The 19752-nt window shown below is 34.1% G+C and overlaps 1 protein-coding gene across 9 annotated transcripts in view; it reads right to left on the reverse strand.

The window, feature by feature from the left end:
- The window catches only part of ANO3 (anoctamin 3), a 483543-nt gene that overhangs the window by 425738 nt on the left and 38053 nt on the right, over positions 1-19752 (reverse strand). For 3 of the 9 annotated variants that reach the window (XM_013987285.3, XM_013987284.3, XM_085011614.1), the window contains exon 1: positions 3934-4322. The exons of 2 other annotated variants lie outside the window; for them this stretch is intronic. In XM_013987285.3, the coding sequence (XP_013842739.3) occupies positions 3934-4087 (154 nt within the window). In that variant the 5' untranslated portion in view covers positions 4088-4322. Of the gene's footprint in view, positions 1-3933; positions 4323-9949; positions 10004-15399; positions 15462-19752 lie in introns of those variants that run through there. 4 more of the 9 variants (XM_085011612.1, XM_085011608.1, XM_085011609.1 and 1 more) reach the window with 3 other exon arrangements.

Below are 19752 nucleotides of genomic sequence, written 5' to 3' on the forward strand. Positions count from 1 at the left end.
GGAAATGTTCTATATAAAAGGGTTCTGGAGTTTAATAAATATGTGCAATTCTAGATTAAATAAAATTAACAAACTTCTTTAAAGTTGAATCACATACACTACAGAATACGTTGTATTGTCTGTTTCTCTAGAAAGAAGAAATGCTATCTATTATGCTTAAAAGCTTTTTGATCATTGAAAACTGTTTAAAAGACTATGCTATTGGCTATGTGAGTTATGGATCACACACTGATTAAAATATTGCTTTAATAAAATATTACTTTATCACACTGGAAGTTATACTACTACCAGTGGGACATACCTGTTTTGGAAGGAATAACAGATGAAGGAATAAACAATCTTGCTTTCTTTGGAATTTGACTGTGAAGTATTTATACCAGTACTTATGCAAATTATGTCTATATTTTTTCAATACACAGTCCATTGGTCCAATTGGAGATTTACTGGTACTGTATTGTTTTCATATAATTGGGATATCTGACAAATATTTTTAATAAAACATGATTTTAAGTTAAGAGGTTATTATCTAATTGTATTAAGGTACTTAAATTCTAAAGGAATGTTATATTCCCACAATGAACAAGATAATCTGGAAGTAGAAAAATAATTCATGAAAAATATAAATAGGTAGGAGTCCCTGAGGGAGAGAAAACAGATTAAGAGCTCGTCAACTTTCATCTGTCTCTGCCACCCATCCAACACACACACACACACACACACACACACACACACCCCCATACTTTTGTTCTCTTTCTCACTCTCTCTCTTACTATATGTATGTGACTTTGTTCTAAATACATTACTTCTCTGAAGTCTGGATTCTCTTTCTATCAAATAGAGTTTAAGATAAATGAACTCTACCTCATAGATGTCTTGTAAGAACTATTAGGCTTTTGTAGGTATGAGTTATCTCAAGATATTAAACAAGTAAAAGGTATAAATACTTCTTTTGTTGAAAATGGAACATATTTATTATTATTATTATTATTATTTTCTTTTTAGGGTTAGCTGCAGCACATGGAAGTTTCCAGGCTAGAGGTTCAATTGGTGCTGCAGCTGCAGGCCTAAGCCACAGCCAAAGCAATGTGGGATCTGAGCCTCATTCTGCGACCTACACCACAGCTCATGGCAACACTGGATCCTTAACCCACTGTGTAAGGTCAGGGAGTGAACCTGCATTTTCATGGAAACTAATGGGGTTCATTTCCGCTGAGCCACAGTGGGAATTCCCCATATTTTTTTTTAGCCACACCTGCTCAACTTTCTGTGGACTAACATTCATCTTTTATAGTTTATTTTCCCACACGAGGCATAGTCACCTGCATATTAAAAACACACTGCCACACCACTGAGATTACAAGGACTCAGCTCTTTCTCTACTTCTACTGTAGCCTTATTTTCATTTTCATATAGATACCAAGGTGCTAAATCTCTATCATGAATATTCAGTTAATATATTTTGAATGAAAGAATAGAATTTGACTCTATTGGAAATAGGGTAAAAAGATCTTGCATACAAAACAGATTCTAGAATGCTCAATACTCCATAAAAGTTTCAAATGAAAAACAAATTCCACATTAGTACTATCCTGTACAATGGTACCATTAGGTTACAAATTGTGTAATAATTTCTATGTAATATTTTTGCTATTAAACTATATGTGTAATTTGATATAAGCAAATACCCCCATGACAGAAAATTAATTAAAATATAAACTACACTGTACTAATTGGTAGTTCATTTAATCATATTGCTTGCATGTGTATCATCCCCAGACACAAACAGTTTGAAGTGGTAATTATTCTTAAGAAACATAATGTAATAGGAGAGGATCTGTGAACGTAGCATTTACAACAAAAACTAGAAAAAGAGCATTTCACTATATAGAACATTTTGCAGAAGTTTAGCAATGGGAAAAAGTCCTTTACACAGAGAGTTAACCATAGGGATTTGGAATTAAAATAGTATTTTATCTCAGTGAGATCCTAATAGAGGTGGGGAGAAATAATTATTGCAAATTATTTTGAAAGAATAATATGCACATTGATTGAAAGTGTAAATTATTCTTGTATGATATGTACACGTTATATGAGGCTGGAAAAGTTTTGGAAAAAAACAGATTTTGATCCTAGAAAACCAGCTTTTACAACCCAGGTAATATAGAATTATAGAAATTGTAAAAAAGGTGGAAATGGATCAGACTTGTGCTTATGAAGGACTGTGTAGCTGCCAATGGGCAAGAGACTTATTATGGAGAGCTTGCAGGTGAGTTTAGTGAGAAATCAAATAGGTGCATGCACTATGGGGAATCTTTCAGTCCCTCAGTCAGGCAGTCAGTGGGTCAAGACAAAAAAACCCACTTTGTTGCCAGGCTCACTTTTGAGTACTGGGGCCAGATTGGTGGTCAAAGAGGTAAGAGAAGCCAAATAATACATTAATATGCATATAGATAAACAAACTTTACACTGAAATAAATGCAAAGCAATGTCTGAGATGACTTAAGAGTTATTGACAAAAATAGGGACTTAAGGAGGAGGCATTTTAGGGAGTTTAGCTTATTTGGGTTGCATCTGAGGCACTGCCAGTATATCAGTGAGGATGGTTTTCAAGGCTTTGGTAAGAGTTTATACCTAAGCTATAGATGTGTAGGTCAACTGAATAAAGACAATAGCTGAATCTGCTGGAATAGATGTGCTAAGACAGAGATGACTAGAAGACAAAATATGTTGGAAAGAACAGGATTGAACTGGCAAATACTTTCGTTTATAAATCTTTTTTCCTGCTCAATTTAAGAAAAAAATAGCATGGAGATCTCTTTTCTTACAGTTGAAAGAAAATCTACAAACGGTTGTTATATCTCCTGATTGTAGAACTGCCTATAATGTAAAACAAGTCATGTAATACAAAAGAAGCTGTGAACAAAAAATCAGCAATTGGTTGGGAGTCACATAAAACTTTTTAAACATTTGAAAATAAATACATGTGCCAAATTCTCTTGGAATAATTCTCTGGCTGCAAAGTAGAATTTATTATTTCTACAAATATTTTTCATTGGGCAAAGGTTAATGTTCAGTAACATCCAGAGCTATGGAGGCTTTGCTTAACTTTTACATTAGAATTATACTGCCTTTTTTATGAGTAACGATGAACTACTAAATCATAATGGAATTTTCCTTTAGAACAACATTTAAATATTATTTATTTACTATACAAAAATTGTATAAAGCACAATTAATTCGTTATTGACATCTCATAGTTGTCATTAAAAACTAATTTTTTTATGAATGCAACCTATTAGTGTATGGAATGATTTCCTCAAAATTGCAGAGCAAAAAGGAAAACTGTGATTCTGGATAAGTAACACTGATAGGTATCAAAAAAGAAATTCACATTGAATTCCATCAACACTATCAGTTCATATGGAATCAAAGATAAGTCACAAAATAACATAATCAAAAAAAGTATTATCTTGTTCTTAATGAGAAATAAAGCATGTATTATATCCTTACAATATAATTATGTAACAGGAAACATAAATATAAGAAAGGAATGAAAGATGGTAGGGCTTTTTTTTTTCTTGCAGTTTATGGATAAAATCCTTGATTTCATAAGTCATCCCAAACAAAACTAAGCCCTGATAGGCTTGAGTGTTCAGAGAAACAAAATCTGCTTCACTATTAACATTTTTTTTTTTTTTTTAGTTCACGGAATTTGTTTTCTCTCATTTCACTCTATTGGCAAAACTCTCCATTCTTTTTTATAACAATCTATTTATATATTTCAGGAAAAAATAACTCAATAAACTAAAATTGGCATCAGCTATACCACTACAAATAAATGACATCAAGATTTATTTTTTTACACATCTGACATTAAAAAAGTACAGATGTAATTTAAAACATTCAAAAATATCAGTCTAAAGTTTAGCTTACCATCAGGGACAGAATTCGAGTGCTGAAATCCAAATTGACTAGAATCATCAGAGAGTTCGGTCAAACAGGTTAAAGTAAAATCTGGGCTGGAAGCATGCTCATGTCTGAAGCCTTCAGGAGAAAGATAATCCATTTCAAACTTCACAGTTGACATTGTAAAATTCTTAAAGAGCTATATAAATCAAAGTTCACACTACTTGAAGTTTAAAAAAAAAGACACAGGAGGGGGGAAATCACTGTTTTATAATCAGTAATAACCCCAGGCTTTCCAGTAATTGTTTTTACTTGGAAATCTAAAAAAGATTAAAAAAAAAAAAAAACCACGTAGCTGACTCTCTAAGAAGTTTTCTGTATTCACTCCTTTCCTAAGCAACTGACGTCAATAGGATGGATGGATTTCAGAGTTGTTTTTCTTGAAGATATCTTGCTGCCTTTAAATGATAGCAGCACTAACCCCATCTCAGAGAGGCTGCAGTAAAAAGTAAAATGAGCTAAGTGAAGACATAGGCAAGGCTGCAGAGAGATGCTTTTAATAACTTGGTATTAGAAGTTCTCCTTCACATATCTGTATACAAAAGATCAGCTGGGTGGGGCCAAGGGCTGTCAGAGAAAGCAACTTTATCGCACTGGGCAGCTCATCAGAGGAACGTCTTAATTTGGAAGGAAGCTAATTCAAAATTATTTTTAATGAGTCAAGATTGTTAGACAGTAATCCTGATGCTTATTGAAATATGTCTATGATTGTGGGGATCAAAAGATAAATTAAAAACTATGGAATAGGAGAAATATTTGTAAACCATGTAACTGGAAGGGGTTAATATCCAAAATATACAAAGAATTTAAACAATTTGATAGGAAAAAAATCCATTAAAATGGGCAAACAACCTGTAGAAGACATACAAATGGCCAATAAGTATATGAAAATGTGCTCAACATCCCTAATAATCAGGGAAATGCAAATAAAAACCACAATGAGATATCACTTCACACCTGTTAGAATGGATCTTATCAGGAAAACAAAAAGCAAAAAACAAAAAACAAGAACTAACACACACTATCAAGAATATGGAGGAAAAGAAAGAAACACATGTGTCCTGTTGGGAGAATATAAATTAGTGTACCACTATGGGAACCACTATGGCGAAACCCCCCAAAAAAATTAAAAATCCTATAACCACCATATGATCCAGTAATTCCACTTCTGAGTGTATATCAATATGAAATGAAATCACTCTCTTGAAGAGATATCTGCATCCCTATGTTCAATGCAGCATTGCTCACAACAGCCAAGACATTAAAGCTATACAGGTGTCCACTGAAAAAAGACAGTGTAGCATACCTAACAGCATATTATTTAACCATAAAAAAGAAGGAAAGTCTGCTCTTTGTGACAACATGGAAGAGCTTTGAGGGCATTATGCTAAGTGAGATAAGTCAGACAGAAAGACTGAATCACCTCACATCACGCAGAATCCAGAAAGGCTGAACTCATGGAGACAGAGTTGATTAGCAGTTTCCAGGGACTGGGAGGCAAGAGAAATGAGATGTTGGTCAAGGGGAACAAACCTCCAGTTACAAGATGAGTGAGTTACGGGGATATAACATCCAGTATGGCGACTTTTTAATCAATCCGTATTGCATACTTGAAAGTTCCGAAGACAGTAGATCTTCCCCCCCCACACACACACATAAAGATAACTATGTGAGGTGAAAGAAACGTTAATGAACTTATTGTGATAATCATTTTGAAATACATATATATCTAAACCCACCTAACTGCACACTTAAAACCTATACAATGTTATATGCCAGCTATATCGCAATAAAGCTCAAGGCAAAAGGTGGATTTTAAAAATAGTGGCCAAATAGAATGAGCAGCTAGAGAAACACTAAACAAGGGATTTCATAGTACAAGCAGGTGAAAAATGGAAGAGCAAAACGCTAAAAAAATAAATAAATAAATAGGGATCGAGAAATCTGGTATTGTACTATTTGAGAGATAAGCCACATGTTCCCTCTGAGTAACTGGGCTGAAGGTTGTGCAGGTGACTACAGAAAATTTAATTTAGGATCTCACTCTTACTCATCTTCTGTCCTGTAGTCCATGAATCCATGATTACAAAAAAAAGAGGTGCATATTAATAGTTTGTCGGAGAGTAACTTTGAAAAATCCATCCTTCAGCTTAGGTAGTCAAACTACATAAGGGCCAGGAATCAGATCTGAGATGCATCTGTGAACTAAGATGCAGCTGGATCTTTAACCTACTGTGCCAGGCTGGGGATCGAACCTGTGTCCCAGTGCTCCCAAGATGTTGCCAATCACATTACACCACAGCAGGAACTTTGGATTGGATATTTTAATTATGACCATGGCATTAAGTATGGCAATAAATATGATACACATTAGGAATGGCATGCTTGAAGCAATTTTACTGTGTTCAGCACTGTTTGAGAAAGTAAAATACATGTTTCCAAATTCATTGCTATTACAATATAAAAAGGATTCTGGACAAAAAGTGATGTCTTACTCATCATTAGTTATAACTGAAGAAACAAGTAAAGAAAACTCACTCTCTGCTCCTAATGCTTTTATAAACTATTGCTCATGAATAGGGAACGACTGTTATTCTAACACCATGGCCAACCATCCAAATATACTATGAAAACCTAGGCTATCACACTTCTGGAACAGGTATGAAAAATCTTTGACTGAAATGGCTAAGATGGCCCAGTTCCAATGGTAGCTATATGAGACTTCGCTTGCACAAGAAGGTAAAAGCAGTATCAAAATTCTAAATGATAACTCAGAAAAATACTATCACTACTTAAAATAAAAATGAAAATATCAGTACTATTCTGGATACTTGACAAAATGCTTACACAGTAATATACATACTTAGCTCCTACCACCTATAGATTCTAAAGAGTCTGAATTAAGGCTTCTAGAAAAGACACAAATTGGTCAGTAGTGAGAAAATATGTGGAGGAAAATATGGTTGGTAGAAAATTAGAGAAATGATAAAGGGTAATAAAAGGTGAATATACAATTTAGAGAAATAAAGAAGGATCTAGAGTCATGAAAGAGGAGCTTTGTAATTCTCAATTTATATATTTGTTATGGTAGACGGTAAGGGGGCACCTTCTGAGAGACAGAGTCTAGATGCTTTGACTTAAGAGGTGCTCAAGGAGGTTTACCTACTAGACAGTTTCTAACCTCTATACCTCTGATAAATTTGCCCAAATCCTGGAGTGTTTGCTCTTTCAAGTAATGCTTTAAAGAATGTGGTTACAAGGAAATGTGATTTTGCATGAGAACTGCAGTTAGCATCACCTGATAAATGATTTCTAGCAAGACACTGAGAAGATGATATCTTGTGTCATAAAACTATCTCATTCTCTTTAGCTGTGGGTCTTATCATTTGAGCATGAGGACATCTTGAAAAAAAAGAGTGTGTGTGTGTGTGTGTGTATATATATATTCACATACATATATATTCATCCATCACTCTGTACTCATACTATTGCATTTTGAATATCAATATATGACATTCATATAAAACTATGTGAAATTAACTAACAGTTAAATATTGTATTTTATTAATCACAACTATCTACCTTGAAAATTTCTTAATGTATATATAAGAAATGTTACTGATTTGCTCTCAGATGACTGTTAATACTCAGGTGGATTTATAAACCACACATAATTACTTGGTACAGTCCATGTATCCATAAACTGAGATATAAGACATAAGATTTTTCTGTCATGTATAATTTAGATGAGCAAACTCTGTCAAGAAACTCACTTCATTGTCCTTTTGCACTAGTGACCTAGGTACAAACATCTCTTGAGGTCTGAGACACGTCAGTAATAAAGAAACTTTAGTTAATGTGGATAATCAAGAATTGGAATCCTGAGCACATTTCTATTCCTGAGTCTTTGGACAGAACATTTGAACTTCTACCCAGACCTCTGTAAACATCAACTCATTTTTTAAAAAAATAATGTACTTTATTTCCCCCTTTTCACCAGTTTTATTGAGATATAAAACATTGATTAAGATGGAAATGTTACTTAATTTTATTGTAGACTTCTAGTCTTTTGTGAAGTTTTTCTGTGACATTTTAGTTAATACATATTTAGAACAGTTTTCTGTAAATCTTAGGAAATACCAGTGTAAATTTTTTATACATGTCATCTTCCTGATACCTGGAACATATCCTCAAAGATTCTTCTTCTTAGAGTGGGAACAGAAGATGGCAGGAAACACCACACAGAAACTTCCTTCCTTTTGATTGATCTAGCTGCAAATATTTTTATCTTAATCTGGATCAGTTTGTCTCTGTTTTTATAGTAACCACTCACTTGCTAGTGATTAGAGTAAATTCTAGTCTCTGGACTTCATTCATTTTAAAACATAAGCTGAATTTGCAAAGCTTTGTCCTTTTTAGTAATGCCTAATTTTGGTGTAATCCATCTTGGCTTCTCTTAACAGACCAAACTAACTTTACTTTTAAAAAAAATAGTTATACTTACTTTGAATAATTTCAATTTTAGCTGGATCATACATACAATATGTTTTTAAACAAGTATAATAAGCTTGCTTTTTACACAGGTTTCAGGGTACTTATAAGTCTCCCGATGAATAATTTTAGAAATGTAAGTCAGACAATATATTTTTGATGCTTTGCTCTTAAATGCATTGTTGCTCTTAAATACATTGTGCATAACAATTCTCTAGACATACATTTATCATTTTTCTCATTTCAGAATGACTCTCTGAGCCCACACGTTTACACCCTCTCTCTTCCATTTAACTATCAATTGAACTAACTGAATAAAGGACCATAGAATAACATTGAATTAACTGAATTTTTTTCAAAATCTTAGAGTAGCAAAATAGTAAATTATCAAGAAAATTTGAGAAAATTCTGGAATCTATGGTGTAGGCAAGCGCTAAACAGCCTGAATAATGAACAATTCCATGCAGGCAAAAAGTAAGTTGCCTAGAAGTTAGTGAAGAGTTTCACTTAGGACAGCCATGGACAATTCCCCATCCCTCTCCAGGTCAGAGCATGGGAGACAAAGTGGGACAGGATATGTTGCTTTGTCCCTAAGCATCATTTGATTCTAACCTCACACTAAGAAAACAAGAGATCAGTCATTTCCTTGACTATCAGGGCAAGATGGAGATGGGAACATTCCCCATCTTACTGCAGAGTGCCCTAGGAGTCTGAAGAAAGTCAGTCTTTTCAGCAGTGAAACTTTAGCACATACTCTGCCTCCCTGAAATCTTCCCTAATTTCTATTCACAGTTGCACCAAATTTCATCTAACGGGGTGGAAGCAGAAGCCATGCCAGTGAATAAGTCATAGGATTTTGGCTATTTCAATGAAATCCTCCTCACATACTACCTGGAAGTATCAATTGGAGCAGATCACATGTTGAGTAAAACGCAGGTGATTGTCAACCTGAGTCATTTCTGCCTCACGGAGGGAAAAAAAAAAAAAAGACGAACAATAATTTAAAGAATCTAACTGAGCAATCAAACCAGATGAGCTTCACTGTATCAGAGTAACTGCAAAAAATAGAAGATACTAATTGTATTTCCTAATTTCAATGAAATATGAGAGAGAAAACAAAGTTGCTAGGGAGAAAGGGAGCAGATTATAGAAAAAGTTGTTGAAAATAAGTAAAGAGAACACTTAAAAGTCAACTCAGTGGAAGCAGTGGATAATAGGAGAATCTGCTAAAAAATACTTTTAACTGATTAGAACATCAACATGAAGAGTTACTTTGAATAAAGAGCAAAAAATATATAAAAAGTTAGAAATTAAGACAGAGAATATAGAAAATACAATACATATATAATAAAAATTAAAAATTAAATACAATGAAAATATAAGAAAATAAAAACAAATAGGTTTATAGTGTGGATGAAAATACTGATTCTTTAAATTTACAGAACTATATTAATACCACTCAAAGATGTTGATATTGAAGGAGGGTACATACCTTGACATCAAATATATCTTGATGTGATCTGAATTCCACAGTTAAAGATTATATCTAACAAATTTCAAAATAAAGTTGAGAGTGATGGAAGTGTGTCATGTAGTTTCAAGGTCAAATGATAAAAGAATATATACACATACATGTATGTACATATAAAGCAAAGTTCATAGGTATCTGATTAAAAGATACGTCTCTGCAATTCAAAAACATGACAATAATAAAACATTATAAAACAAGGAAGACAAAATTATGTAACTTAGGTGGAATCTGAGCTGCCTCTGTGACCTACACCACAGCACATGGAAATGCCGGATCCTTAACCCACTGAGCAAGGCCAGGGATCGAACTGGCATCCTCGTGGATACTATTTAGATTCCTTTCTGCTGCACCACAACAGGAACTCCCAGTATTATTCATTCTTAATTGTTTGATAAAATTAAATAGGAAAACCATTTGGGTTTGGAAGTTTTCTTATTTGAAAATTCTTAATGAGTGACTTCATGTCTTTAGTAGAAACAGAGTTGTTTTGTTCTTTTTTTTTTTCCCCCTTAATTCCTGAGTCAGTTGTGAAATGCTGTCTTTCTCAAGGCATTTTCCCTTTCTACCCACTTTTAAAAATTCTCCTGTAATATGCTATTCATAATATCCTCTCTATATCTTCTTGACATATAAAGGATCTGAAGTTATTTCCATTTTTCATTCCTGTTATTGATAGTTTATGCCTTCTTTCCTTTGATTTGAATGGCTCCATTTAAGGTATTTTAACTTCTACTAATCTCTTTAAATTGCCAGCAGGAAGCTTTGTTGGTTTTCTCTCTTATTCACTTGTTTCAAATCTCGATTTCTACTTTTACTTTAAAAATTTCCTCTTGCTATTTTCTTTGGGATTAATTTGCCATTGTTTCCTAGATTCCTAAGAGGTATATAGATTTTCAATCTTTCTTCTTTTCTAAAATATAGTTATTTTTCTCTAAACAGGCTTTAACAATGTCTCACACATTTAAATATAATAGTTATTATAATTAATATTACTTTTATTCAATTCAAATTATTTTCTAATTTGCATTGTGATTTTCTCCTTGAATTAAAGGCTACTTAGCACTTGTTGAATTTACAAATTTAGCGGCCCTTCCTTCTTTCTTTCCTTCTTTTTTTCGTTTTTTTTTTTTGGTTTTACTGACAAGTTGGGTTTTATTATGCTCAGGGTCCATGGTTTCCATCTTTGAACTTTTATTGAAACTTGTTTATGCCACAGCATAAGATCTGGGGTGCAATGTGCTTTTAGTCAGCAAGGCCATTTGTTAATCACATTGTTTAAGCTTCCAAACACTTGGTGATTTTACTTCTTTTTTTTTTTTTTTTTTGTCTTTTTGCTATTTTTTGGGGCCACTTCTGTGGCATATGGAGGTTCCCAGGCTAGGGGTCCAATCGGAGCTGTAGCCACTGGCCTACGCCAGAGCCACAGCAACGCGGGATCTGAGCCGCGTCTGCAACCTACACCACAGCTGATGGCAACGCCGGATTGTTAACCCACTGAGCAGGGGCAGGGATTGAACCCGCAACCTCATGGTTCCTAGTAGGATTCGTTAACCGCTGCGCTGCGACGGGAACTCCACTTGGTGATTTTTATCTGCATGTTTTATGAGTAACTAAGAAAATTATCTTACAGTCTTTTACTATGAATCTGAATGTATTTGTTTCCTTTAATTTCAGTCATGTTTGCCTTAAATAATTCGAGACTATATATTATTAGTGTGCATGCAAAGTTATAATGCTTTGTAGTGGATTTAATTTTTTTTAAATGACATACTCTTCCTTATGTCTATGAATATTTATTGATTTATAGTCTGCTTTATCTGATAGTAGTTTAGCAACACCATGCTGGTTTTTGTTAATATTTGTATAGTATAACATTTGATCACCTCTTTACTCAAGCTTTAAGGAGAACAAAACAATATTTAAAAAAAAAATCCCAAAGACAGCCTTCATGCTCTATTTGTGTTTAGCACATTCACATTACATTAAGCATAGTTACTGATATATTTAAACTTAAATCTAACTTTTTTGTTTTCAATTTGCTTAATCTTTTGGACAGATCAATAGTTTTGTTTTACTTTGTTTTTGTGCTATTTTATTTTCCTATATCATTATACATATTTTAATCTTTTCTTAGTGATCACCATAATACAGAATACTTATTTGAGTTTAGCATATTGATACTTGCACCACTACTTTAAAAATGCATAGACCTTAAAAATTTTTAACTCCCTTTATTTGTCTCCTGCCTTTTGCGGCAATAACCCTGAGTCTGCATATGTGTTTGATCCCTACAATAAAATATTACCATGGCTTCCCTTCATTCAAATATTTACTCCAAACATGGATCTTTATTTCTTTTTTTGCAATTTCATATTTTTCTCAAACCTCTCTCAGGTTCTTCTATTTAAATAACTGCCTTTATTATTTTCTTTCTTATAGGTTTTTGTAAGTCATGACTGTTCTTCACAAAAATGGCTGGCAGGGAAGCAACTGAAAATATTTTTCCAATGACCATTTGTGATTATTAGGAGATGGAGTGTGTTGCCCTACATATTTGATTTGAGGGAAATTTGTTTTATCAAAAGCACTGGAAAAGAGAATCAGGTTAGGGTTTTGTGTGAAAGTGAGGAGACTACTCTGTACACATGATCTCTTACACGATCAGATGAGACTATGGCTTCAGATGGAAACATAGTGTGAAGGTTTCTCAAACACTTTCAGACTTAGAAATAACCAGGTAATAGAAGTTGGTCTGTCTTTAATACCTGTGCTACGTACATGCCAGGAGATTTCAATTTATTTCATTGTCCTTTTTTTTTTTCTGTCTCCCCAATTGTCTTAGGGGTTCTGTAAGAATGCCTGATTATATAGTGTCTACGATACCACAGTTCTTTCAGCTGGAATCCAGTACTACAATACTAGAGCCCTACTGTGGTGGTGGAGAGGGAGCATCCTAAAATCCCGTGATAAATTTCAGACTTTTAGGGCCTATGTCTCCTTCAATTTTAAATAAGAAACAAATCTCCTCGAAAGACAACTCATAAACTGTATATTCATGTATGAATGTCAAGGTACTGATGACACAAGAAAACAAGGGAAAATCATCTTAATCTTTTACAGATATTCTTTTTGTCTTTTTATTGAAATTTAACCAAAACTAATTTCTAATTATTGAGGTTATTCATTCACCCTCAGTTGTCTCATAGCCAACTGGACTTATACAGGAAGTGTTAGTACATTTTCCATGGTCAAACCTAAGATTTATAGAAGGAGAAATCTTCGAACTGAAGTTAGAGGAATGTTTCAACAGTCATCTATGCAATCTCAGTAATAAGTCATATGTAGTAATCAGTAGATTAGATATCATCCAAACCCTTCAGTTATTCAAGATGCTATGATATAAGGTTCTTTTTTTTTTTTTTTTTTTTTTTTTTTTTTGTCTTTTGTGTTTCCAGGGCCACACTCATGACTAATGGAGGTTCCTAGGCTAGGGATCCAATCAGAGCCATAGCTGTCAGCCTGCACCACAGCCACAGCAATGCAGGATCCAAGCCACATCTGTGACCTAGACCACAGCTCATGGCAATGCCGGATCCTTAACCCACTGAGCAAGGCCAGGGATTGAACCTGTGTCCTCATGGATACTAGTTGGGTTCGTTAACCACTGAGTCATAAAAATTCCAAGATTCTAAAGACTATATTGGCTAGCTCCAAAAAATTAACTTAACATTTAAGAAAAACTTAGAGATTATACTTTGTAGACTTTTCGTTTTATTCTATAAAGGAAGTCCAATAGAAATTTACGGATATGTGTGAACTTCTAGAATGAGTTATGAAAGTGAAAACAAAACAAAGTTCAGCTTGAATCCTGAAGTGTTCAGTGTCTTTAAAGTCAGAAAAAATCAGTAATAAGTTTTAAATAACTTCTTTTATTTGGTATCAAACTTTATTGAATATTATTTTATTTTATCCTGGCTTTTGATCCTAAATCTACTGATGATTTTAATTTACCTAAGATAATCTCCAGATACCATTTGAAGTACTATATATTAGGTTCACATATCATATTGAAGTTGCTCAAAACATCATAATCAATCAAATTAATTATACATCCAAATAATTTTTCCAACATCAACAACTACCAATAGAAAAAAATGTGTTCTTTCTTATCTCATTACATTTACAATTCGCATTAATAATACATATTCCCAAAGCCCTGGCTATTTGCTTCTTAAATTTCTCAAATGATCTTCTGAAAATTAACTTCTGGGATTCAATCTCACACAACAATGTATGTTCAAAAACTCTACTTAAAGTTGGAAATATTCAACTGAGCGCAAGTTTTATTAGAAATAATGGAAAAGTTATTTATTTAAATGCATTAGCTGCACATTCCATTTACTATGAACCAGAGCTGCAAAAATCCTTTTTGTTAGACCACCTCTGCACTTATGACATCATGTGATTATCCTCTTAAACCAAAGATGCATTATGGGTGTTTTTAAAAATCAGTTTAGAGCCAAGCAGTCAGGCACTTACATGAAAGTCCCAGGTTAATAACACAGTAATCTTTTACAAGAATACACAGGTTTCATAAACTAAATTTGTAAGCAAAAAAGGAAGAAGAAATATTCATTTTTCTTGAACAGGGCAGAGATAATTGTGGCCACTTGTGGAGTAGGCTTTTGATTTTGTGTTATTAAAAGCCTTACAATTCTGACTTGACCCTAGGGCACATAGGGTTAAGGATAGATGTGATTCTTAAAGTTCCTACATTAATGAAATTGTACATTATTCTTTAATAAAAAACTTAAATTGCATATCTCTGTAGAGGTACAAAGACAGATGAAAGTATACTGGAAAAAAATCAGAGCTTTGATTATAATGGCATGAAGAAACATCCTTGTAAAACTAGACTTAATTTAATGTATATCTTACACTAAAACATGTTGTTGTCATACAAAACAATGATTTACAGCAGAGATTAAAAATTTATTTTCCTTATTTTTCTTTCAAAATAATTAGAAAGGCAGCACAAAATAAGTGAAAAAGAGGGAACTCTAAAATCATATGGACCTGTATTCAATCCTGTCTTGAATATTTAGTACCTACATGCATCTGTTAAATTTATTTGACATATTTAAATCTGTTTTCCCATGTGTGGAATTTGAAATAATGTTACTCATGCCTAGAAGGATTGTTTCAAGAGTACTTGAGATAATAACATAACCTCTGGCTCATGACCACCTATTTGTTCAATACATGTTTACAAAAAAGAGTCTGCAGTATACTAGTCATTGCTTTGGACATTTTTTTCAAAATAATGGAAAAGATAGAATAAACCCAATAAAGATATAATGTGACAAAGTACAATACACATTGTGGAAAAGTAAAAACAAAATGAAACTCACCAAGTAAGAAGCATGCGGAAGGCAGATCAAGGAAAGACTCTTGGGAGATGTCTACAAGGAAACTAGAAGGAAGAAAGGGAGAGTACTTTATGAATATCTGGAGGAAGAGGCTCCAGAGGCAAAGGGAAAAGTCTATGAACTGCATGTTGGAGAGCAGTAAATTCACAGAAGTTCTAATATGTCCCTAGATTGTAAACTATATGAAGTAAACTCCATAGCTAAGAACAAGAACACCAGTCAGACTGTTTGTTTATATCCTGTGGCAAGTCACTTAAGCTTCTGGCTACAGTTTTCCTCATTTGTAAAGTGAGAGCAATTATCTCATAAGAATATTGTAAAAATCAAATGTGTTAATAAAAAATAAGGTGCTAGCACACAGTAAACATCAAAGAAGTCTTATTTTTAAATTAACAACAAAAATAAAATAGAGCGTCACACTTCCTCTAGTGGAAAATCAACTTCCATTTACCAAGAATATAGTCCATGAGAATTCTTGGATTTAATATTTTAAAATATATTTTATTTGGGTGAATCTTATGAGTGTTTTCTATTTTGAAAATATGCCTTTCTTGCTCTTCTCTTTTTTTATTTTTAGGTTTCTTTTGGATAGACTTGGCATTTGCTTCTTTCCAAACTTTAGAAATCTAACTTAAGAGATCTGTTAGCTGTTGAACATCAGTGAATTATACAAACATTTTGAAGACTGATGAATCATAAAATTCAAAGAATAATTTTAAAATCCAATAACAAATAGTTTTCATGCTTTCATTTTGAAAACTTTTGACAGTAGGGTAAAGATTTTTATCAACTTTAAGCATGACTGGAATCTGGCATTCAAATAAAATGCAGATTTCATTGCCTATAATAGTATCTTTTGTATTTAGACTAGGAATTTGCTGCTTGCTTTCTAATGCATTTTCCTATTCAGTCCTCACAACAACACAGTAACACAGTAAAGTGGGTATCATTTTGAAGAGGTTAAAAACTAAGAGTCATATGCAGTTAACTTGAAATAACTATGAGGTTATTTATTAGAGGTAGAACTCAATCTTAGGTGTCTTAAGTCTGACACTTACTCCCCTTGGTTATGGTCTAGATATCTGTGCCTCTTCAAAATTTATGTTTAAATGCTAAACCCCCTCAAAAGTTATGGTATTAAAAGTGGGGGGGATCGAGATGAGAGGAGTATGACTTGGCACTCATCTTCTCCCACAAACACATTAAAAACAAAACAAAACAACAAAAAAACTCACCATCTACATGTAGAACAATCAGCACAGAATATCTACTGAATGCTGACAGAAGACTTTAAACCTCCAAAAAGGGCAAGAAACCCTCCACTGGGTAGAACAAAAGGGGAAAAAAAAAAAAGGAATCAGGATTGGACCAGCATTCTGTGAAAGAAGAAAGGAACCCGCACCCTGGGAGACCACAGTCCCACAGGGGAAACCTCAAAGCCTCAGTCCAGCACAGCAGCTGGACTGAGGAGGGCAAAGCAGAAAGAGGCCATGCAGATGTCAGGCCAGTAGGACCACTCTAGGACACCACAGCCTGAGACACTCAGGTAGGGGCTAGATACTTAGACTCAGGCTTCAGAGGTCAGTTCCTGGAAGAGGACTAGGAGTGGTTATGTGGAGACAGCCTGAGGGACTAGGGAGCCATGCACCACAGGTTGGGAGGGGAGTGCTGCAGCCAAGAAAACAGATGGGCCCATAGGAGAAGCAAGGCGCAAATGTTGGGGAAAGCAAGGAGAGGAGAGGCGGGACTGCCATAGAAATATCTTTCTCTGCCACACACGTTGGTTCTCTGGCAGCGGGACACCTCTTGCACTGGCTAATAAGGGCAGCAGTGCAAACTGCCCAAGGCATCTCAGACCCCGGAAGGGGAGGGAAGCATGGCCTGCCACCACTAGGGGTCTGTGAATAGGTACCTCCTACAGCCCCAGTCCCCTCTGGGATAAAGGCAGAGGAAGGCACTGCAACTAAGTGCCACCAGTTGCCCTTACTCCCCTGGGAAAGCACACACGCTGCCGACCACAATAAAATGAAGCCAGAAATCAACCACAGGCAAAGAAATGAGAAAAAACTGACTACACTGAGACTAAACAACATCCTATTACAAAACTAATGGTCAACAAAGAAATCAGATTGAAATGACAATAAAACAAAACCATTCAAAATCTATGGGATGCCACAAAAGGAGTTCTTAGAGGAAAGTTCATAGCAATACAGGAGTTCCTCAAAAAAAAAAAAAGAAAAACCTCAAACTGACAACTTAACCTACCACCTAAAATAAATAGAAAAAGAAGAACAAACAAAACCCAAAGTCATCAGAAGGAAGAAAATCATAAAGATCAGACAGGAAATCAACAAAATAGATTAAAAAAAAAAGAAAAAAAATCAATAAAACCAAGAGATGCTTCTTGGAAAGGGTAAACAAAATTCACAAACTGCTGGCCAGACTTATCAAGATGAAGAGAGGAACTAGACGCTCTCAAACTGTGTGAAGTAAGTCAGAAAGATAAAGACAAATACCATGTGATATCACTTATATCTGGAATCTAATATACGGCACAAATGAATCTTTCCCCAGAAAAGAAAATCATGGACCTGGAGAATAGACTTGTGGTTGCCAATGGGGAGGGGGAGGGATTGGGATGGATTGGGAGCTGGGGGTTAACAGATGCAGACTATTGCCTTTGGAATGGATTAGCAATGAGATCCTGCTGTGTAGCACTGGAAACTATATCTAGCCAATTATGATGAAGCATGATAATGTGAGAAAAAAAGAATGTATACATGTATGTGTAACTGGGTCACCATGCTGTACAGTATAAAAAAAATGATAATGTATTGGGGAAATTAAAAAAAATAAATAAAATAAGATGAAGAGAGAGAGAACCCAAAAAAACACAATAAGAAATGAAAAGGGAGAACTCTCAACAGATACTGCAGAAATACAAAAACAAATTATAGACTACAACGAACAATTCTATGCCAACAAATTTGATAACGTAGAAGAGAGGGACAACTTTCTAGAAACATCCAGCCCACCAAAACTGAATCAAGAAGAAATAGATCACTTGAATAGACACATCACTAGAAATGAAATTGAATATGCAATAAAAACACTCCATAAAAACAAAAGTCCAGGACCAGATGGCTTCACACACGAACTCTACCAAACATACAAAGAATTTATACTCATCCCCCTTAAACTTTTCGAAAAGGTTGAAGAACAAGGAACACTCCCAAAGACATTCTATGAAGCCACCATCACCCTGATATTAAAGCCAGACAAAGATACTATCAAAAAATAAAATTACAGGCTAATATTTTTAATGAATACAGATGCAAAAATTCTCAACAAAATTTTAGCCAACCAAATTAAACAACATATGAAAAAGATAATACCACAACCAAGTGGGTTTCATCCCAAGTTCACAAGGATGGTTCAACATACACAAATCAATCAATGTTATACAATACATTGACAAAAGAAAAGTCAAAAACCACATGATAATCTCAATAGATGCAGAAAAAGCCTTTAACAAAATACAACATCCATTCATGATAAAAACTCTGACCAAAGTGGGCATAAGGGAACATATCTTAACATAATAAAAGCCATTTATGACAAAATCACAGCAAATATAATACTCAATGGAAAAAAGCTGAAAGCTTTCCTGCTAAAATCTGGAATAAGACAAGGATGCCCACTCTCCCCACTATTATTCAAACTAGTATTAGAAGTCCTAGTCACAGTAATCAGACAAACAAAAGAAATAAAAGATACCCAAATTGGAAGAGGTAAAACTGTCACTATATGGAGATGATATGATAGTATATATAGAAAATCCTAAGGACTCCACAAAAAATTACTTGAACTGAACAATGAATTCAGCAAAGTAGCAGGATACAAGATTAACTTTAGGAAATCAGTCACATTTCTGTATACTAATACTGAAATATTAGAAAAGGAATACAAAAATACAATACCTTTTAAAATCACACCACAAAAAATTAAATGCCAAGGAATAAACCTGAACAAGGAGGTAAAAGAGTTATATGCTGAGAACTATAAAATATTAATCAAGGAAATTAAAGATTCAAAGAAATGGAAAGATATCCCATGTTTATGGATTGGAGGAATTAATATCATTAAAATGGCCTACTACCCAAAGCGATCTACAGATTTAATGTTACCCCTCTCAAATTACCCATGATATTTTTCAAAGAACTAGAAAAAATATGAAAATTTATATGGAACCAAAAAAGACCCAGAATTGCCAAAGCAATCCTGGGGGGAAAAAAAAGGTGGAGGCATAACACTCTCAGACTTCAGACAATATTA

This window comes from Sus scrofa, chromosome 2, assembly GCF_054392235.1.
Source record: "Sus scrofa isolate SSC_HxYL_T2T_F1_AM1 chromosome 2, Sscrofa_HxYL_maternal_Yorkshire_Landrace_v2.0, whole genome shotgun sequence".
Taxonomy (NCBI): Eukaryota; Metazoa; Chordata; class Mammalia; order Artiodactyla; family Suidae; genus Sus; species Sus scrofa.